This window comes from Podarcis vaucheri (assembly GCF_965113315.1).
Source record: "Podarcis vaucheri genome assembly, chromosome: 8".
Classification (NCBI taxonomy): domain Eukaryota; kingdom Metazoa; phylum Chordata; class Lepidosauria; order Squamata; family Lacertidae; genus Podarcis; species Podarcis vaucheri.
The window spans coordinates 56,264,870-56,288,044 of record NC_138766.1 but is presented as its reverse complement, the minus strand read 5'-3'; the positions used below and the strand labels follow the sequence as shown (position 1 = coordinate 56,288,044).

At 41.4% G+C, this 23,175-nt stretch overlaps 1 protein-coding gene across 4 annotated transcripts; it reads right to left on the bottom strand.

The window, feature by feature from the left end:
- Positions 1–571: 571 nt before the first annotated feature.
- Positions 572–18,249, bottom strand: LOC309538403 (DGAT1/2-independent enzyme synthesizing storage lipids-like). Of its 4 annotated transcripts, XR_014222183.1 has the most exons (8): positions 18,242–18,249; positions 8,626–8,952; positions 7,456–7,620; positions 6,364–6,557; positions 5,779–5,839; positions 4,331–4,470; positions 678–2,873; positions 591–627 (listed from the first exon to the last, which is right to left on the bottom strand). XR_014222183.1 is itself a non-coding variant. In XM_082233964.1 (7 exons), coding segments are annotated over exons 1-7 (993 nt in total). In that variant the 5' UTR covers positions 18,243–18,249; the 3' UTR covers positions 572–2,768. The 4 variants fall into 4 exon arrangements, 3 of the variants coding, with proteins under 3 accessions (XP_082090090.1, XP_082090092.1, XP_082090091.1); XM_082233964.1 differs by having other exon boundaries at positions 572–2,873; XM_082233966.1 differs by lacking the exon at positions 18,242–18,249 and adding an exon at positions 13,947–14,109 and having other exon boundaries at positions 572–2,873.
- Between the last annotated feature and the right edge of the window lie 4,926 nt (positions 18,250–23,175).

The window sequence follows — 23,175 nt, the reverse complement described above, 5'->3', positions numbered from 1 at the left end:
CAGAAACGCCATTTACCTTCCTGCTGGAGCGATACCTATTTATCTACTTGCACTTTGACATGCTTTCGAACTGCTAGGTTGGCAGGAGCAGGGACCGAACAATGGGAGCTCACCCCTCGTGGGGATGCAAACCACCGACCTTCTGATTGGCAAGCCCTAGGCTCTGTGGTTTAAAATCAGGGCACTTCCTGATTGTCATTATTTCCACAATGCAAAGTACTAACCGCTATATGATCGCGACCAGATTGTCATTATTTTCAGGTGTACCATGGGGCTGACAGGAAAAGCAGGTCAGAGAGGTAGACGCGAGGCTAAATTGCAGTTAGTTTCTTTATTAAGGAAATAAAACAGTACAAGGAAGCACATCAAGGCAAGTGTCCCCCCCCCCCAAATAAGAGTCTATTAATTTTATTAAGTATTTGCTTCACCTGGATTTTGGTCATGATGGTGTAGGCTGCCCTGTACATGGGTGTATCTGGGGGGGGGCAGGGGGTTAGCTGTCCCCCCCAATCCATTCAAGTCAATACAAGTCAATACAAATGTAAGGTTCCGCCCCCCTAACAAAAGCTTGCCCCCCCCAACAAAAATCCTGCTCCTGTGCCTCTCAATGACTCGATTTTCAGCCTTCTATTCCATGCATAGGTTACATCAAAATTATGGTGAAGTGATCTCGTAACGATGTAAGAAAGTCTGTTCAGAACTGGTCCCTTGGCTGTGGAATGCCATTGTCAGAGAGGCACACCATGCAATTGCTGTAATAGCTTTCTTGAGCAAGACAAAAAGCTTTTTATTTTCTTAGACCTTTTAAAACTATGTTTTACACTAGTTTTATACTGGTTCTACTACCCTGTAGATTTTATTCCTCTGTCCTCAGTTTTATAATGAATTATTGCTACTAAGTTCCCCACCTTTTAAATGAAGTTTCTTGTTTTATAATAATTTGTGATTTTATAATGGTGTTGTATTGATTGTTTTTTGTGTTATTTTATTGCAATCTTGCTTGTTTTAATCCCTGTAAACCAGGGGTCAGCAAACTTTTTCAGCAGGGGGCTGGTCCACTGTCCCTCAGACCTTGTGGGGGGCTGGACTATAAGGTTCATGTATGATTATATTGCAGCTCAAATCCAAGGCTGCAATCCTACACACACCCATTAAGACATTGGCTCTACTGCACAACCACTCCTTTAAAAATTGGTGGATGTTACTTCCAAGCACACCTTAATTCCAACTGCATCATATAATTTGGTGGTGTCATTGTATGGATAGCTGTTTTGTTTTCTTATTTGCAAAGTACAGCCTGATACTGATAACAGATTATAATGACTGCTTACCCAAGAAAATTTTACACCTCTTATCTGAACTAGATAGAGTTCAGGGAATCACATGGCATGAGTGCTCTGTTGCATAATTTATAATAGCCTTAAGCTGGGGAGAAGTACACATTTTAATAGTTTCAAAACGTACTGTGGTTGCATAATGATAAGTTTTAAAAGAATGAAATATTAATTTATAAGATAAAGCAGGTTGTTGCATCTAATGTTAGTACTACTAAGAGTAGAAATTAATGGATATGACAACGTTCTATTAATTTCAGTGGGATACAACCCAATGCATGGACTCCCATGAGAGATGAGAGGTGGTGGACTCTCCTTGGAGATTTTAAAGCAGAAATTGGATGACCATTTGACGTGTCTGATTTAGCTGAGATTCCTGCATTGCAGGGGTTGGACTAGATGACACTTGAGGTTCCTTCCAACTATACAATTCTATGATGATGATGATGATATTTTATCTATACCCCACCTTTTCCCCTGATAGCACTCAAGGTGGCTTAGAAATTAAAATAAGAACCACTAAAACACACAAAAGGCCCATAATTAAAACAACAACAACAACCATTAAACATTGATTATAAAAAAACTATTAAATCCATAACAATAATTGCAATAAAAACAACATGGTGCCAGCCCTTTCATTAAAAGCTGTCAGTTCCCCAAAGCCTATTGGAATGAGAAAGTCTTCACCTGCTGACAGAAGGACAACATGGAGGGAATTAGTCTGGCTTCTCTAGGAAGGGAGTTCAAAGTGTGGCAGCTGACACTGAGAAGGCACTCTCCACCACCCCTGCCAACCGTCCCCCTAACGGTGCGGGGACCAAGATAAGGGCATCTCCTGAAAAATCTCAAAATCCAGGCAGGTTCATATGAGGGAATACAGTCTTTCAGATAGCTTGGACCTAAAGCTGTACAGTCATACCTCGGGTTACAGACGCTTCAGGTTGCGTTTTTTTGGGTTACGGACCGCCAAAACCCAGAAGTACCGGAACGGGTTACTTCTGGGTTTTGGTGGTCGCACATGCGACCAAGGGTCATATAGTCCAAGTCCCTGCAATGCAAGAATCTCAACTACAGCATCCATGACAGAGGGTGGGTGTCATCAACTTAACCCTGAAACTCTGGACAACCTCCTCCAGAGGTTTCATGTACATGTTAAATAGGATGGGGGACAGAATAGAACTTTGAGGGACCCCACAGGCCAACAGCTAAGGCATCAAACAGGAGTTCTCCAGCACCACCTTCTGGGTTTGCCCCTACAGGAAGAAACAGAGTCACTGTAAAACAGTGCCTCCAAGTCCCATATCAGCAAGTCTGCCCAGAAGCATACCACCAAGGAAACCCACCAAGAGGTCCAGCAGAACCAACAGGGATAAACACACCATGTCTCATTCCTGGCATAAGTCATCCACCAGAACATCCAAAGCGGATAGACTAATTCTCTTTGTGATATTTATCAAATCGTTCTAAGAGGGCTCTTAATATATTTCCTGGTCTCTTTTGGTGTCTGTTTCGAATGTTTTCAAGAGCAATCTTTGTCTGTTAAAAGAAAAGAAAAAGAAAAGACATGAAATTATATTCAATATTTGGAAGAACGCTATTTACAGGTAGCAATATCATTACAGTCATACTTTGGATCCTGAATGCCTTGCGACTCGAACGTTTTGGCTGCAAACCTGGAAATGAGTGTTCTGATTTGCGAATATTCTTTGGAACCCGAACGTCCAATGGGGCTTCCACGGCTTCCGCTTGAGTGCAGGAAGCTCCTGCAGCCAATCGGAAGCTGTACCTTGGTTGTCGAACGTTTTCAGAAGTCGAACGGACTTCCGGAACGGATTCTGTTCGATAACCAAGGTACGACTGTAATGGAAAAGGAAGAATTTTTCTGCATAAAAACAAAAAATAAAATCACCTTCGGCTGCAGAAGCATCAGTGGTATCCAGTTAAGTTGGAGTAGACCCAATAAAAACTGATGGACTCTGAGTATTACTTAAATGCAATTGCCTTCTGTAGTAATGAAGTATGTTTGTTCAGTGGGCACTATGCTGTGCAAACACACAAGTGTATATGCAACCCAATACAGTGGTACCTCAGGTTAAGAACTTAATTCGTTCTGGAGGTCCGTTCTTAACCTGAAACTGTTCTTAAGGTGAAGCACCACTTTAGCTAATGGGGCCTCCTGCTGCTATTGCGCTGCCGCTGTGTGATTCCTGTTCTCATCCTGAAGCAAAGATCTTAACCCGAGGTACTAATTCTGTGTTAGGGGAGTCTGTAACCTGAAGCATCTGTAACCTGAAGCATCTGTAACCCAAGGTACCACTGTATATATGTGTACATTTGCCATACTTTATAGTGCAATGTCATTTTTCTTCTACGGGAGTGGGGATCCTCTAGCCTGCAGGCCAATCTTGGCCATGAGGGGGTCTGGTTTGCCCATGGGTGATGTCAGCTGACTGGCAAGGGTTCAATCCTGCTGGATGCCATTTCACCAACATGCTTTCTGCAGGGAATGAGCTAATGAAGCAGGCCCCTCCTTTTCACCCTGCAGGTCAACTTTGGCAGGTGGGCAAGACTGTTCACCTATCAGTCACCTGCTGTCATCATCATGTAACCCTACCCACCTGTGAAAGTTGTCCCAATGGGTGGGGAAAGATAATGATCTGGTTCCCCAGAAGCGGCAAGTGGATTTGCATATGAAATTGTTTTTTGTAAAGCAGTCCTGAGGAGCGCGATCTCTGTCTAAGCAGAAATGTAGCTAAAAGTTCTGTAATTTCAGATTGGGTGTCCATTTAGTCAGTTATAGAACTCTTTGGGTTAGCTAGCTTTTGCTTAGTGTCAATAACTTAAATAAAAAAGAGAGGCTGAATGACAAACATGCATAAAATACGTAAAATGAATACCAGTTTTGGTCTTATATAAGCAGTAACTTCATATGCAGAAAATGATTCAAAACTGAATTGTGGTTTGCACAAGAAACCAATATAGTGGTAACTTACTTTTTCAGCCAGCTCCTTAGCAGTGATATCCGGATCATATGGGATGGGTTCTCCAATATATGTGCGGAATTTGACTGGAAACCCTCCAAAAATGGGAAGGATAAATATCCGAGTCTTCTCATACAGCCACTTCAGTAGTGCTGCATTTGAAAGAGAAAAACATTTTGAGAGAGAAAATGAGTTCCTACAGGTGTGGAAATCTTTATGTATATAAGCCATTTTGCCAAACCACACCTTAGCTCAAACATGCAGGCTTCTCACCGCAGCTTTGATCTTTTAACTCAGTGTGTGGCATCAGCTAAACCGAGGTTTGGCTTAGCGAGTGGTCTGAGTCTGGGGTTGAGGATATGCCGTCTCCTTAACCAATATTTGTTATTGGCTACAGATTGTGATTACGAAGGAGATCGCTTAACCACAGTCCTAGGTTCAGCTGGCACCCTAAGCCACACAGTGTCCTAGGGCCACATCACACAGAATTAAGCAAATGCAACCTCTAAGCTCAGCTCTACCATTAAGCCAAGTAATGCAGTTGCCTCAGGTGGCAGACATGGTGGGGATGCATTTGCTCTCCCAGATATTCTGCTTGAGCACTTCCACCATTCTCATCCTCCTGAACCAGTGCCCTAACAATGGCAATGCTAGTAGCTGAGCTGGCTGGCTGGCTATCTTGCCTAGTTGCTTCCTTCCAATGTGCCACTGGCAGTGCTATTGGTAACGGCTCCTGACTAAGCAAGCAAGCAAGCTAGCACACATGCAGCCAGCTCCGGCCACACACTCCAGCAAACACTGTGCATGTATCGCCTTGCTCATGAAACACCTGCAGATGTCACAGTGAGGCACTGTGAATGGGCAGAATTCAGGCACCATGCAGAGCTGCAGATGAGCGTTGACAAGGGTTGGAGGATGCAGCTGTGTACACCTGCAGCCAGCCCAGGAACCTCTAAACTAAGTCACTTTGGGTTGCCCTGAGCAAGATAAAACTACCAACAAATTAAATAAATAATAATAAGCTAGTCTGATGTCCTCAGGTGCAGTGGAGGACGCGCCTAGTAAGATTTGACTGACAGTCCAGTAGGATTCTGAACAAGACCAAAGGGATGGAATCATAATCTTGCCTCTCGCTTCAGCTAGCAAAGTGCCTTGTGTCAGCCCTGGCAATCTCCACTGACAAAAAGCTATCCTGAATGCTTTTCATCGGTTGTTGTGTGTCAGCTGCTAGCTACCTCAGCTTACCACTGATTCATGATGGACAGCAAGCATTGTCCTAGGTGGTCTTTAGAGTGAACCTCTTCAAACTCTACTTCCTAAGGAAACTCAGAAGCAGCATACATCACATATACATATATTTCATGAATGGGGGGAATTCATGAGGACGATAACGTACATTGCAGAAGTTACATTAAGGGTGACAATGATATATACAAAGGAACATAAAAAGTGAAGCTCACATATTTTCCCATATGTTCTGTATCCTTCTCGAAGATTTTGTGTAAACATAGGAATGATAGGCTTTCAAAAAAGGAAAGGAAAGATAAAAACAAAACATTTTAACTGGCTCCTAGACTTTTTAAATTTTAAAATTATAAGACCCTCCCCAGCCCTGCTGGCCCAGAAAAAGTAGTCTCAACATATTTTTGACTGCAAGAAGCCCAGTTTTAGGCTTTGGCTTAGTAAGCAGTGATAAATCCATGAAAATAAGTGCTCAGCTGGCAAAAAGAACCACATATTGTATATCTTAAAAAACAACAACCTGTCAACAAAATATTCAGTTTTTTAAAAACCCAGTACAACTTAATTGAACAGTTTATCGTGGCAATAATGTGTTAAAGCCCAGCTGTAAAAACACTTTTTGCTACTATTTAGAAATGAATGGTAAACTAATTGCTCACTGGAAGTCAACCATATATTTCAGTCTCCATGTTTGTAAAATTTGTGCCATATTTCTTCAGTACAAGTGTGTTTTAATACCAACTGACTTCACACAATCAACAATACTGTGGGCAATGTATAATTACTACAAATAGGCTACTTACCACTTTGGCCTGTAAAGCCACTTGTGCAAAACCTGTACGTTTACCCCAAACCAGGTTGTAGTTCTCATCACTAAAATTTCCTTCTCTAAGTCCACCAGGTGCAATCCCCAATAAATGGCCCTTCTTCAGAATTTTTACACATTCATCTTTATTGCCTTTTAGGCAAAAAAATAAATCAAGAAGTGGTCTGACACCTGAAAAATACACCCAGAACAAATCACATTTTTATCAGTATTATTTATAGTATAGATAGATATTATACAGTTTCCAGCGATGTGGTCCCATTAAGACTGCTTAAGACTGAATTATCTTTCAAAGTAAGATAATTAGGATGTGTAGACTTTGTAGACATTTCTTCCATTCTCTCACGTATTCTAGCAATAGACTTTTTTCTGAAAAATCAAAACAGGGAAGGTATCGCCCTATGGTAGGCAATCTTTCTGACGTATATTGTTTAACTGAAATATAAGTATGAGAGAGTAACACTCTGGTACATGCTACAATGCAAATGTATCCACCCATTTCTTACAGTGTAATCCTATACAACTATACTCAGCATATGTAATGGCACATGTATCAGCAAGGTTATAAATTGTTGCCCTACCAAGTCAAAATGCTACCAGCCACCACCGGGTCTAACATACTACAGTGGAACCTTGGTTCTCGAGCATCTTGGAAGCCGAATGATTTGGAACCTGAACGCCAAAACCTCGGAAGTGAATGCTTCCATTTTTGAACGTGCCTTGGAAGTCAAACGGCTTCCGAGGTAAGTTTCTCCATTTTCTCAATGGAATTTGCCAACCGCCCATTGCACCTTGATTGTCAAACGTTTCAGAAGTTGAATGGTCTTCCGGAATGTATTACATTCGACAACCGAGGTACCACTGTATTTGCGAATTAGAGTTGACCATTGTCTGTCCTAACAACACTTTATTGTATCCTTTCAGTGGAAGCTCATACTTTGGATTTGGAAGTCTTCTAGGGCGGAAATGATATTACAGAGCCAGCAGATAGATATTCTTTATGACGCATCACAGGATTAGAGTCACTTTTCAATATTCTAATTCTAAATATGAAGTAAAAGCATTTTACCTGGTAGTAGATACAAGCCATTATCAGCTACACTGTAGATGTGTCTTCCAGTCAGTGTATATAATCTAGCTACAAAGAGCATATAATCCAAAACAAAAGCTCCATGATAATAAACAATTACCCCTGGTCCTTCTGGCATATGCTCTATGCCAATAACTTCATAACCTGAAAAGAGCACAAAATGCAACAGATTACTATTGCTGTCATACATGTTACATAATGATTGGAGGAAAACAATTAGCAACTTGTCCCAGGGGATTTGTGGAGGAAAAATAGAGGCTACTAGCCACCTAGAGAAATGCTTCTGCCATCACACTTCTTCACTGCCTTTTGCTTCGATCCCTGCCACATCTCCAAAATGTCCACCAATTTTGCCACATGTGAATGATATTGCAAAATGGAGTTAAGTGGGGTTTTTGGTATGCTATATTGTCCTGCAGCTCTTTCTATGTATGCTATATTGTCCTGCATCTCTTTCTATGTGATGGCCCCAGGTTTGTTCCCTACAACACCTTTACTGAAAATCCTTCTTTCATGATATTTCCCGAAATGTTTAGGGCTGAGCCGCCTTGCAGCAGTCGGCCTGTGTGCTGAGGTATTTGTCAAGGAAGCCTCCTTCTACCAGAAGAAGCTGAAGCAAATGGAAACTTCAGAGAGTACCTTTACTTGTGGAATACCCTTATCAGGAAGGTTCATCTGGCCCCCCGTTTATTGTAATTTAATCACAGGTATGGACTTACTCATTTTGTCAGGCTTATAAAAACCATTTCAAGCTGAGGTTTCTTTTTTCTGCTGATGATATTGACCCCAGAGTTCCTGGTTGTACAGTGACAATATTCATGCTTTTGCTTCAGAGCTTAATCCTGAAGCTCAGTTTTCTGAAGTGAAGTGGTTTATAGCATTCAGTGGTTACTGGTGCCTGTTTGAACTGCTAAGGCAGAAGGCAGAGAGGTCAAGAGTGCCCCTATGCTCCATGGTAACGCTGGGGCTAAGAAAGAAGAAGCTGGCAGCTTGTGCCACCCTCTGGACTAGATATAAGTAAGAAGGCAGGAAAATGTGGGCTGGCTGATGGCATACTAAGGCTGCTGGGACAGACCCTCATTTGGTGTAAAGGACAAGCCTGCACTGATAACATTGTCACTATTGTTATTTAAGGAAATACTTGCTTACCATGCCATATCTTTCCCATTATATCCAAAGCACTTGTAAGACGCCTTCTTGGTGTGACCCATGCTTCAGTAGAAGTGTCTTGAACTATGTTATTCATTTTCTTGTAAATATAGAGAAGAAAGCTAAAAATGTACATCATGCAAAACATGGAGATATATATTGCCTGTGACAGCATTAAAAGCATTAATAGCAGTCCGAAAATGTAAACCACGTAGCTTGCATTTTCTCCCAGGTATCCAAAACCAATCCATTTTTTCAGCACGTGAGTAAACCAAGCCACATTTTCTTGTCCTGAAACATCTGATGTGATAGCAATAATTTCATCCACTGTAATGAAATAAATAAAAACCAATGATTACTTTTACTTCAAGGTGATGTTGCTTCTTCACTTTTCTCTTAGAAAAAAACAAAAGACAATTTATCACTTTGAACTGTCATCTCACAGGCTGCATTAATTTTTACACAGAATTCTATGCTATTTAACCCTGTTTCCCTTCCGCAAAAAAACAAAACAAAACACCTTTCTAAAACAATTCCATACAGAGTTGTTTATAGACAATAATATAAGTTAGCTGATTTTAATTGTGGGCTAGAATGTACCTGAAATGCTTTCTGCTGCTCCAGAACCTGCTCAATTATAGCTGATCTTGACAGTCAAAACTGCAATGTATTTGCTGGGGGCGGGCGGGGGGGGGGAGGCACGCCCCCCCATGATTGTACCAGAATACAAAGAGTCAAACGAGAAATGAATGACAGGAATAAAACATGTAAATAGGACTCCTGTCTGTCTCATTTCCCCTCCCTGGGGGGGGGGATGCAAGGAGAAAGAAGCAGAGGGTGTGTTCTTCTCACATCTAATGAGGAGAATCGCCGGTTTACGACCTAGCAGACGAAGGTAAACAAGTATCTCACTCAATTGCCCGAGGGAGGCCAGTTTACCTCTGACTGTGAGCTGAGATACTGACATATGGCAGCATTCGGTGGTTGCGATTCATCGAACATCTGCATGAGAGGCTGGTGAATTGTCCTCCTCTGCTCCAAGATAAGCATCTGAGAGCAGCCAGAGGCTGAACAGACAGCTGGACCTAGAGGAAAGTGTTTTCCGAGCAACGGAGCTCAAGGTATGCTGCATTTCGGGCTAAAAGTGTGAACGCAGAATGATTTATTCTCTGGTTCACGGGAGCTGCGTTTCAAAAATAAACAACAGCTCCGGAAGGAGAGGCCTGCAGCTCAGAGGCTGAAGCCTGCATTCCACAAATTTTTGTGGTTAAGATAAGCTGTCCTGTTGGAATGCATTGTTGCTAAGTAACGGTCGTGGAAAGTTACTGGCAGAGAAGCTGGACTGTGAGGCTGGGAAAAGCAAAACAAAACCACGGAGTGTTTTGGCTACAAGTTTACGAGCTCTTGGAAGGGACTTTCGATAGCAGCTAGTGTTTAGCTGCCAGGTGCCAAGAGCGTAAACAACTTGCAGTTTGCCTGCCTGAGAAGGAAAAAAACAACTGTTGGATTTTACAGCTTGCTTGAGAGTGTGAGCTGAAGGCTTGGCTTCAAGATGGATGCCAAGAAGGGGGGAGACCTGCCTTGTTCATCTCCCCTGACCAGTGGCAGTTATTCATCATGGTCTGGAAAGACGACTACCCCAGAAGGGGTGAGCAAGGATGATGCTGGCCAAGTTCCTAAGAGCTCATCGAAAGCTGAGGAGAGCTTTGACCCTAGATGGGGGAGCGAAGGAACTGTTCAAGCTGCACTGGAAGTGAAGTACAGGGGGAGGGAAGAACAGAGTTCAAGTCTCCCCGCTGCTGGTGCTACTGCAGAGCATGCTATAGCATTGAGCGCTGTCCGAAGTCACAATTGTGGACAGACTGGGCATCTACAGCGAAACTGTAGGAAGCCGTGCCAGTCAAAAGGAGCAAAAAGCAGCTCTACGAAGCCTGAGGCGTCAGGCAAAAGCCGTACCAAGTGCCAGGTGAAACCTGCAAAGGCTATGATGGCGAAAGGAACCACGCCAGATGTTGGGAACGCATTCATAATCGACACGGGCGCCACGGTTCATATGTGCCCACACAGAGAACTGTTTTCGACGTTGAAGAAGCAAAGCTTCGCTGTGAAACAGGCCAACGGTCAGGAGCTGGAAGCGACCGGGATTGGGACTGTGTATCTTGAGAGTCTGAACTTGACTATAAGCAATGTTTACCTGGTTCCAGAACTGAGATTTAATCTGCTGAGTGTGTCGCAGATTGCAAAGAAAGGACTGAAACTGACCTATGATGCTAAGAGATGCAAGATCTACAAAGATGGAGAACTGTATCTTACTGCCAGAGAGAAAGATGGACTGTATTTGTTGACTTTTGATCAAAGTGATTACATGAAATGTAATTCTTCCGATTCTAACGAAATCTCTCTTGCAGGTGTGGCCAAGGACGCCAGGAAGGTGACCAAGAGGGTCGACAGAGCATTTCAGCGGGTGTATGCTGATGTGATTGGTCCTCTAGAACCCTCTAGAGGCGGTGCACGATATTACCTTGTGTGTGTGGATTGTTTCACTAATTATTCTTGGGTTTTTGTGATGGAGAAACCGCAAGAAACTTTAGAAAAGTTTCAGGAGTTTTGTGACAAGGTTAAAAATATGCATGATGCTAACATTGATTGTCTTTTCACAGATGAGAAGCAAATTTTTCTGTTACAGAAGTTTCAGAAGTTCCTGGATGGAAAAGGAATAGACCACAAAGTTGCTGTTTCAACCGAAGCGTGGAACAGAGGGGTCTGTGTGAGGGTGAACAAAGAATTGCAAAAAGGGATGCGTGCGCAATTGCTGAGTTCACATTTGCCACATGAATATTGGGCGGAGTCTCTAGCGTCCTATCTTCACGTGTGGGTGAGAAAGGTCTCAACAGAGTTGGGATGTTCTCCTTTTGAGAAGCTGTTCCATAGAAAACCTTCTGTTGCCTATTTTAAGGTTTTCGGGTCTCATGTGAGAACAGAAGCTCCAGGTGGAGTAAAGAATGCCAGAGGCATTTTTGTGGGTTATGAAAAGGGTCTCTACAGAGTAATTTTGTCTGAATCTGGTCAGGTGATTCTCACAAAGTTTCTAGAGAGTGCTCCGGAACAAGAGTGGGTAGTAGTACAAACATTTCCCACAGATGACAATTCAGATGATGATGATTTTTCTGATGTCACAGATTACAGTGGTACTGATGATGACAGTGATAGCTCAGAGAGTTCAGTTGTAACAGTCATTGAGAGAAAATCTCACATAATGGATAGACCTTCACAAGTGAAGGAAGAACCACTGATTGCTACTGGTTCTCAACATAGCACAGAGGTTGAACCAGTGAGCAGAGAGGATCAGAACCTCGTATGCAGGTCTGAGAGAGTTACAAAGGGTGTACCACCAAAGAGAGTTGTACCAAAAAGAGTGTACCACCAAACTCAAAAGAGTTTGCTAACTTAGCTGTTGCATGTGTTGCTATTGTTAACAACTCAAAACAGGTTAAAGCAGTGTCTAAGTCAGAGACAAAGACACAACAGAGAGTAGCTAGCCAAGGTAATGCAGAAGCACTCATTCCTTGGAAGCCAGACAACCAGAGAGGTACACTGGTGAAACCAGTGGTGGGGAGTTCCAAGGGTGGAACTGAAACAACAGGGGACTGTTATATGTATAACAACTGTTTGTTTTCTTCTCTGGATCATGTTTTGCCTATTGATGCTTTTGGGGGAGATTGTTGGATAAAAGCAGCAATGCAAAAGCCAGCTCCAGATGGCTGGAATGCAAAACAGGATGTTGTTGTTTCCTACTGTACTGTTGGAGAAAAGGGGGAGTCTATTCTCTGTACTGAGCACCGGATGTTAGCTCAGAGTGTCATCTGACCTGTACTGGAAGTACAGGGGAGGAGTTGTGACTCTTCTGATGGAGTCTGAAGGGTGCAGTCACGTTTTCTATGTACTGCTGAATGACAGGAATAAAACATGTAAATAGGACTCCTGTCTGTCTCATTTCCCCTCCCTGGGGGGGAATGCAAGGAGAAAGAAGCAGAGGGTGTGTTCTTCTCACATCTAATGAGGAGAATCGCCGGTTTACGACCTAGCAGACGGAAGGTAAACAAGTATCTAGCTCAATTGCCCGGGGGAGGCCAGTTTACCTCTGACTGTGAGCTGAGATACTGACAGCACATACATCAAGTAATGTCCGAGAGATAAGACTGCTGATTAATGGATCTCTGTGACCGGGAGTGACGGATGGATAAGTAAATCTTCTGATGAATCACCACTAGGAGACTGTATGTTTGGAATGAAGGGGGGTGGAGGAAAAAACTTTTTTTTTCTTTGCACGATGTGATATTAATAACCCTTCACCCCAGATAGAAATAAGATCATTGCATTTTTACTAATCACAAGCAGGAATTCAAGAACTGTGTGGGATGGATTATAACAGGAGAGAGGATTGGTGAACGGTGAGAAAGAGGAAAATTTTTATGACGCAGTTAAAAAATGGCGTCTCGCCAAGACAGGCTTGCCGGAGAAGGACAGGGGGAGGAGAATCAGGATCATTCGAAAGAGAAGGAAAGTTGGAACGCAAGCTTGACCTGACAGAGCCTCCTGATTCATTTGATTTATTTGGCAAGCCTGAGAAAAGTAAAGGACAGACCGAAGATTATTATTTTTTTTTTTATGGAAGCGTTGAACAGAGGCTGTCCCTGAGCAATATGGTCTTTGGAGAGTACAAAACCTGCACAGAGGATGCCTGTTTTCAATCTGCTTGTGAAAATTATCAGAGATTGCAAAGAAAGGAATATACGATAACAACAAGAAGAGAAAGAAAGTAATAAAGGACTATCTGGATTCAACTGGATAGAACTGTCTAATTAAAGCAGTAATATAAGTGATGTTTGGACTTGTGCGGAGCTTGATGTATGGGTACCCCCAACAAAATTTAAAATTTGGCTGTATAATTTGGAACTAATGTGATTTGGATAATGTGATGTGATTGGCCTGTTAATAAAAAATATTTAAAAACAAACAAACAACAACAACAACGAGAAGAGGCAGGACTGAAGATTTGGAGATATGCTTCAGAGGTCCAGACTATGGGGAGCCCGGAAAAAATAATAATTACAATTTGGATTACAATTTGGTCCTTTTAAAATTTCAGTTTCTTGTTTTTAATTGGATTATGATGTGGATATGTTGATTGGCTGTTTTTATTGGAAAATCAATGAAAATGATTAAAAAAATTTTTTTCACTCTGTCCCATGAGCCTTAGTTGCAAATAAAGACACAGTTTGGCTTATATTTTAACGGTAAAATATCTTGTGAGATCTCACCAGTAATCGGCACCAATGCGGGTGGTAGTGGGGACAGTGGAGATGGGTAATGCAGTGGCTGTGCTGGCAGTGGAGGCAGCAGGATAGGTGGTGCAGCAGAGGAGGGTGGCGTTTCCCACTTTGTCCTCAAGCAGCAAAAAAGGCTGCACCACCCTGCCCATTGTGGTCTTGTAGTAAGGTTAAATCTTACTGGGAAATGATATATAATGCTTCTATATTACTATTATTACTATTATTATTATTATTAAATTAATTATCCACCCTAAAGCAGCAGTTTAAATGCCTCTTGGATTTGAGCAGAGTGAGAGCATTTACTTTTTGCTGTTGGAACCTGAAAGGTGTTTTGCATAGGCGAGCTGCAATTTTAACAGCAGACAACCTTACAATGCTGTCATTATGCACTCTTTCCTGGGAGCTCACTTCCAAGAAAACCGGAAGAGGCTTGCACTCTCGTTGTGTCTGATTGTGTCATACAGCTCTCCAACCAATGTATACAAAAATGAATCTATCAGGGGGAAATGTGGATAAAAATGAATATGTTAGTGAAAATAACACAAAAATTGCTTGCAAAAATGTGAACATTAGGCAAAACTACATACAAAAATGTACTGCTGCAGAAATGTGAAGAACTGAATTTAGGATTGGAAAAATGAGAACCTGATAGAACTAAAATGGGCAGGTCCTTCCATCTGTAATTATAGGTTCATCTTATGTAGGCCTGAAGTAGCTTAGGAGAATTAGGCATAGATTTAATTGTGCCTAGGTTACTGGAAGCCAGTTCAGACTTCCAGTTCAGACCCATGACATTTTGATGCAACTCAGAGTATCCCTCTTAATGGATACTGAATAGCCTACCACTTCCATGAATCCTTTGATTATCTTAGTCCCATGAACCTCAGCGTGAAGAGAAATGAAGCTTAATGTGTTTAATTTCATTTGTCCACTTCAATTCTCTTTCCCTCCCTCTACCCTTTCTTATTTCTAGAACTATTTCCAACAGTTATATCTTCCAGCTTACGTGATCATATAAAGTGCCAGGGACATAGATTGTGCCATGGAAATAATATCAATCCAGCTCAAGTTTAGTCATAGTATGCATTTTAGTCTGCTTTTTGACAAAAGTCCTCAAAGTGGCTACTTGCTTTTACTGGAATAAGGATGCCAGAATGTGGCATTTGCCCACTCATTATGGAGATGTCGTACTTGGGGGAGAGAGAAAGGCTTAATAGGGTGACCAATAAGAAAGCCCAGGGGTGGAGCCTAACTGTGTTTAAGGCTCAACACAGGGGTTTTGGCAGTTATTTCGGTTGGTTCTTGTGGGTGGGAGGCATAGGAGTCAGAGTGAGTTAGAGACAGAGGGGAGACAAAGAGAGTGAATTGGATTACAGTGTTTCAAAGTATTTAAAATTTGTTTGCGTTCACAATAAACTGGAAACTTTGTTAATAAGTTACAACCTGACTGAGTCTGAAACCTGGTTGGTGGCAGTGGAAGAGATAAGCTGTAGTGGTGCAGAGTCAATAGTCCATGGAACGACCGGGGGCCCTGTGCGAATGCCATACAGAATAATGAAATCTGCAGACATATCCACAGGAAATATCCACTGATCAATCTCCCGTCATGGGAAAATCAATCACACTTGTTGCAATTTTCAAGTGGGATTCATTCACATACCAACAAATTCAGGTTCAATTAAACCTGATTTGACCCTGGAACATAATGAATCTTTCACTATTAGGCAGAGTCGACTATAAAAATAAATGCATTACCTAGAATGTTATTTTTGTTTCAATCAGTTCTGGTCATCAGCAAGACAGATTGTTTCAACACATGGCAAAAAGATATTTCTAAATATATTTGGCAAGGGGAAAAATGAGAATAAAATATTGATAGATGCAAAGGGGAGAGGAGGGTTCTCCCTGCCAGATATGAGACTATATTATGAAGCATCTTTGTTGGTTGAAGGAATGGATGACATTGGATAATTCACATATTTTAAACTTAGAAGGTCATGATAAGATTTTCAGTTGGCACACTTATTTATGGTATGAAAAGGTGAAAGTATGTAAAGGATTTACAAATATACAGTGGTCCTTTGGGTTAAGTACTTAATTTGTTCCGGAGGTCCGTTCTTAACCAGAAACTGTTCTTAACCTGAAGCACCACTTTAGCTAATGGGGCCTCCTGCTGCCGTTGAAGCACAATTTCTGTTCTCATCCTGAAGCAAAGTTCTTAACCTGAGGTACTATTTCTGGATTAGCAGAGTCTGTAACCTGAAGCGTCTGTAACCTGAAGCGTATGTAACCCGAGGTACCACTGTAATTAGGAAAAAATTGTACAGAGTATGGAATAAATACAAAAATCTATTAGAGGCAAAAACACCACTTTGGCTCTCACCATTGGAAGCCACAGTGGTAAATAAAAAGAATATGATAGAAGGTTGGACAACTTATAGAAATTTCTTAAAACAAGAGGAAGGGGAGTATCAATTAAAAGAATTTAAGGATTTATCAGGAAAATTAACAACATGGTGTCAGGGACTGGGCAGAGGAGGAATGGTGGAGACTGCCTCCCCAGCCTGACCTTTCCAGGGAGGAGGAAGAGGAAGACAATTTAGATTTACAAGAGGGGTTTGAGGAAGGTCACAACTCAGAGGCAGATGAGGGAGAAAGTTGGGAAATAAAGGGAGAGGAGGAAGCAGTAGGGGGGGCAGCTGACGGACACACTGTCTTTAGAAAACATTCCAGACCCCCCTCTCTCAGAACCCAGCGAGCCTTGAAAGTAGGAGAGCAAAGAGCTCAAAGACAAAGGGCGCGAAGCAGCATGCATAGAAATGATGAATGAGGAAGTGAGAGAGACGGAGGGGTGTGTGGAGATTCACTCAGCACAATGCCATTATCAAGAGGCTGGGTTATATAGCCTCTCTCCGTAAATAATGAATAAAAAGAGGATGATAAGAAACATTCCCTTGTCTTTGGACACTCCTGGGCAACAAGCCAGGAGTTGATGATTGCTTCCTGATAAATGGATACAATATCATCATTTCAATGAAGTATTTAAGAAAGATAGGATATGATGCAACTGGTCTGGGAAAATTACTGAGCAGACGCTTAGACTTGATTTCATCGGAAGTGAGTGAAGATGGCGGCTGCCAGCAGCGAAAAGACCTTTGGATTCATTCGGCAGAAATACCAGCGTGTGAGGAAATGCTGCGAACTTATAGAGGGGAATCATAGACATATAATCCACACAGAAACACATCATTGCTTGTTTTAACTCGCTTGTGGGAACAACACAGAGGCTGTGAAAGAAGAAAGGTTAACAACAGGAAGAATTAGAGGAACCATTGGAAGTGACTATGAAAAGCAGTAGAAGTATGAGATAGAACCTTCCGAACTTGAAGCATGGGAAGTCCTATTAAAAATTTATAATTTGGCAGAATATTCAGATTATTTGATATGTATATGTATAATTTGGAATATTTAATGTGATTTGATTGGATGGTTAAAGTGGAAAATTGAATAAAAATGATATTTATTTTTTTTAAAAAAAAGCTTACTGGGAAATGATCTATAATGAATTAAATAAGATGTTTAAAATAACATTTGTAAGAAAACCAGAAGTTTTCCTTTTGGGAATTATAGGGACAAAACTACCCAAACTGTATAGAAATTTATTCATGCATGCGACTACAGCAGCAAGAATGTTAACTTGCCTAAAAATGGAAAGAAGAAGTTCCAATGAAAGAAAAATGGGTACAAAAAATTATGGAATAATCAGAAATGGCAAAACTTAATGGAAAAATAAGAAATCAAGGTAACAAACTTTTTATAAAAGAATGGAAATGGTTTACTGAATATTTGCAAACAAACGGTAAACAGATTAGAACATCGGCAGGATTATTGCAATAACTTGCAGTTTTATAAGAGTATATATTTAAAATAGATGAATATATGAGTAAATTACGTTAATTTGGAATATGCAGAGAATATACAAAATAAATTTAAGGAGCCACAGAAAGAGGGAGAAGGAAGTCGAGTTTCGAAAATTAAAATGATTGTAAAATTATTGAAATATATAAAATTGAAAATCATAAAAAACTGATTTGACCCTCTTAAACAACAAACCCTCTTCCTCCCCAAATCAGATTTTTTTTTTTGCGATACAGAATGTGACAGGGAAGTGCACTGGACATGTGGGAAAGCAATTGCTTGACACAACATAATATAACCTCCCTGTAAACAAATCAGGATGAAGGCCCAATGAACAGGTCATCTGTAAATGCCCTCATACTTACTTGAAAATCTGACTTGTCACTTGCCTACGTCTCACTTGGAAAGCAGCACCAATTCCTTCTGAACTTGTCACATTGGTTTTCTCACCTAACTGCTGCCCACATAGTGAGACTTCCTGCATGCAAGGGTGGAAATCACCTTGGTGGGGTGTGTCACCCCATTTTAAAACCACACCAGCTTAATTGGAGATGTGAATGTACCTATTCTTTAAGCTAGCACAGCAACCTCAGGACACATTTTCTTACATGTCACTGCATTGTGCAATGATGGGTTACAGCAGTAGCAGACAGTGTGGTGGGGCACTGCTGCTCACCTGACCTCTGACTGTTCACATTTCTGCTGTTTAACCGGAGGTACAGGGGGAAGGGCAAGTTGGGAGTGAGGTCAGCATGGTATAAACATACAAAGCAGGAGCACTGGATTGGCTCCATCAATGTCTTTGAAACATACCCACCTTGCCAACATCTTCCCTACTCTACAGATAAGTAGCAGTGATGTGATGAACCAGAGGTCAGGTGAGTGGTGCTCCTCACAAAACTCTCAGTTACTGGGTTACAGAAAGTAAGACCCCCCTGCCCCTTGATTTGTATCTTTGCTTTCTTAATAAGTCTTAACATTTATCCACTAAGTGCACCCTTCTAAACTGCCATGAGTGAACAGGAGAAGACATTAAGTAGATTTTAAATAGCTCCATTCATTTCAGCCACTCGGGGGGGGGGGGGGGCTTCCAACAAAATATTAAAATACAGTAATGCATCAAACATTAAAAGCTTCCCTAAACAGGGCTGCCTTCAGATGTCTTCTAAAGAGCAAGCAGCACCCAAAATGCCTTCTGATCTGGAGGGCTGCTATAAAAGAATGCACATAAGTCAACCTAATAAATTCATGGAAAAATGGGTAATCTTTATAATGCATTGGAACAAGAAGTAATGATTATGTTCAACCTTATGCCACTTTCAATTTGTTGTAATGCTATCAGTATTTGTAGACTTGTATTTATTTACCTTATTTGTTAGAATCTGCTGCTTTGCTATATTTAAAAAACTAGGTGCATTTGTGCAGAAAAGTTAACATTGAATCTGGGTTAGTTACGCAAGAGAGGTTTAACAATTTCACTAGGTGTTGGGACAACTTAAATTATGGAATCTTAAATAAAGGAAGCCTTGTTCTAATAATTTAGTAATATAACCTGAGGCAGATGAAGAAAGAATTGATTGGGTCATACTCACCTTATCTCCTCCTCCCTTTCAAAATATCCATACCAAAAAGCATTATGGCTATAAGTACCCAGCAAGGGGGATAGGGAGATTATATAGATATATAGCAGCAACCTTTCTAAAACATTTATCTTTTCCCTGCATGTTTCATTTAAGGGCTCTGGGATAGCTCCTTCTGAATGTGAAAAGCAACAAGCATTGGATGTTTCCCTTCAGTTTGGGTCAAGTGGACTGCATCCAGGACTCTGAAACAGAGAGGGAAAGGAAAATGAAGGAGCCCTGAGGCTTTTACACAAGGAGAGTCTGGTCTCACAGTCAGAAACTGAGTATTAAGTAGGTTCACCTTTGAATATAAACTGAAATGAATTTCTCATTCATCCCTGAAACACGGCTCATATCCAGACTTCCTTTTGCACTGCACTTTACAAGCATAGGTCTGTGCTTTCTGGGTCCGGGTCTGAATGGTTCCCCACCCAACCCACAGATTGTTGTTTGTCCCTTCCCCCAGTCACTGCTGAAGCAGCTGCTTCAATAGATTGCTTCCTAAAGTTGTTTCAACATCTCTCCTCACCATGATCCTTAACTGGTGTGTGTGTGTGTATTACATTTTTATTTTCAATTTGCACAATTTTTTTTTAGTGAAATAAAGCAGATGAGAGCTTTTTAAAAATGTAGACTCAGTGCAATTTTGCAATAACACCCCCACCCCAATGTAACAACTATGCTACTAAAATTCCAAAGAATGGTCTGAAGGCACAAGGCCCCCATTTGGTGGGACCAACATCCATCAATGCATCACTGTGCACCTTAGGACACCACCACTTCAAAAGGGAAAGAAGTGGGCCAACCTCAGGGCCGCTAGGGGCGCCTTGGAAGATGGCCGACAATACCATCTCTCTGGCTCACACGAGGTAAATTAGGGGCTGATTATGGGAGTACATCAGCCTCCCAGATTCTTCCCAGGGGATGGGAAGATGCAGCCTCGTCCGCGGTTGCCCATATATCACCTCCGAGTTCGAAAGAAGGAGGGGGTGGGGGCACTGGACGGACAGCCCTCGAGTGAGCTTTGGATCTCCCTGACGCTGCTTCTAAGAGCGACGCTAGTTGCATTACTTAAGATTAACAATTGGATTTAAAAAGTAAATGCACATGTTTCGAGCCAAGGAAAGCGTATTTTAGCTGCTAATTAAGCCAGCCACTGAGAAGTCAAGAGTGACAGGAATGGACTGAACAGAAGATTACCTCTAAGAATCACAGCTATGTCGGTATGTTGAAATGGAACGGAAAGGGCGGGGGAAGCTTCTTCTTTTATTTACGATACTGCCTAACAACCCCTCCCCTAGAAGAACCGTCACACGACTGACAGCAAGTGAGAATGGAAAATAACTGTGTGGAATAAACTGTGTGGAAATAAAAATATTAATTAAAGGCTTTGCTTTTTGGAAGATACGGATAGAAAATGAAAGCCTATCTGGTGACGCAGTCCTTAATCGGGATCCGCCATTATGAGACAGAGTAAGTTGCAAGATTGATAGTCAGAGGAGGAAGTGAGCCATTGCTTTGTTATTATGTTTGGATTGTGTGTTTGAATTGGCAAACCCTCCACTGGAAAGACTGATTTATGGTGCAACTGGTCTGGGAAAATTAATGAGCAGACTAAAATGCCGCCTACCACTCAAGCAGGACTGTTGGATCAGCGTGTTGTGATTTAAGGAGAGCCTTACAAAGTTCACACAGAGAAATAACAATGTTTGGTTTAGCTCGCCTGCGGAAACAACTCAGAGGTTATTAAGAAGAAAAATGATAACAACAAGAAGACTGGAAGATGGGATTTGTGAACATCAAAAGCAGCAGAAATATGAGATGACTGGACCCTTACTGAGCTCGAAACATGGAAACCCCCAACAAAATTTAAAATTTGGCAAAATATTCGGACTACATAATATGTATTGGTATAATTTGGAATAATTAATGTGATATGATTAGATTGTTAAATGGAAAACTTAATAAAAATTATTATAAAAAAGAAGAAGTGGGCCAACCTGACTGGAAGAATCCGTGACCAGAAAGAGGAGGAGTATCAAGAAGATTGGAAGAAATTCAAAGAATACTTAGCCAAATATTGTAACAGAAGATAATTAGAAGATACTTTGAAGTATCAGATAGGTTTAGGATTGGAATAAGAATGAATTGTAAAGCATTAAGGATTAGAATACCAAGAAAAGAGAAGAGGATAGTAAATTGAAGGAGTTAATTTTATTAGAAATATGATTTTGGAGAACTGTTACAAGGTGATACAATGAAATTCAGTTAGGGGGGATTTGAGGAAGTCAGTTAACAATGAAAGTTAATTTAGGTTTTAGAAGCAATAAGGGTTTTTATTTTTTCTCTCTCTTTAGTATTGTAATGTTTTCTCTTTTGTGTGTTTTGTGTGTTATTTCTGTTATAAATGTGGAAAATTAATTTAAAAAATTGAAAAAAAAAGAATCAAAGGGGAAAGAAGTGTGAAGGGCATCAAAATGTGCAAAGATTGAAGTATCCTGCTCTCTGCGATCATCATGTGAGGACTTTCTTTGTGTGCCTCCTCCATGAGCGGTCCAGAGAGTAGCAACAGGAGAACGGGCCTTTTTAGCAGCAGCTCCCTGTTTGTGGAATGCTTACTCCAGGGAGGTTTATCTGGCACATTCATTATGCATCTTTAGGTGTCAGGCAAAAATGTTCCTCTTCAACCAGGCCTTTGGCTGATTAATATTATATGGCCTTTTAAATGTGATTGTGGGAGAGGAGGTAATTGTTTTGTTTTCACTATTTATTTTGTGCTTTAATTTTGTATCTTAACCTTGAGAACTATTGCCCTGAGTTCTTCGGATGAAGGGCTGTGTGACAGACAGCAGAGCCAGACCAGAATCTGGTTGTGCAATGCCTCAGAATTCCACCAGTGGGGTGGAGCCTCTCTCTGACTGGCTACCAAGACAGCCAGCCAAAAGTGGAGCAGCACTTTGGGAGAGAGAATAAAAGGAGCAGTTTCTGAGAGAGAGTTCACATAGAGATAGGGTTTAGTTTGAGAGGCAGAGCGGGTGATGGCTTAAGGGAGAGAGACAGTTGGTTCTGGGTAGAAACATCCACTTTGAAGAAAATATCTAAAGCTAGAGAAAGGAGTTTCTGAGCTTAATGAGAAGGACAGTGTGTAGCGTCCTGTGAGAGTATTAAGCCAAAAGTCCAGGAGGCTGAGGCAGTGCCAGGAGATCACAATCTACTTGAGTTTCATCTCAGTCAGGAGGGGAGAGGTCTTCTAGAAAGAAAAGACTCCCAAACCAGTTCAGAGTGGTGTTGTGATCCCCTGGGTTTTAAGATGACAGATTGTAAACAGGCTAAAGTTTTCACACAACTGGCTTTCACACAACTGGCTTTCACACACACACACACACACACACACACACACACACACACCTGACCCCTGTTCACGGATGGACAAATAACACAACTGCTAGCACATTTGCAAAGCTTAGCAGGGTCTGGTATGGTTTCCAGTTTGATGGGGGTCTGTGTACTGAGATTCCTTGGGGTTCCTTCCAACTCTATAAGTCTATGAAACACAAACTTTTTACTTACGTTCCTGATAAGCCTAAATTGCCTTTACATCCGTGGGACCAGCAGAAGTCCTGTCTGGTGCACTTTTTCATCAGCTAATTTTCAGCCCTCTTGTGATGCATCCCTTT

What these genes read in the sequence shown, in the direction of transcription:
- LOC309538403 (XM_082233964.1), bottom strand. An exon ending in TGGCTTGTATCTACTACCAG is followed by an intron (nt 6,558 to 7,455) that starts GTAAAATGCTTT and finishes TGTATTTTTCAG; the next exon opens with GTGTCAGACCACTTCTTGAT. An exon ending in CAGAACATATGGGAAAATAT is followed by an intron (nt 4,471 to 5,778) that starts GTGAGCTTCACT and finishes TTTCAAATGCAG; the next exon opens with CACTACTGAAGTGGCTGTAT.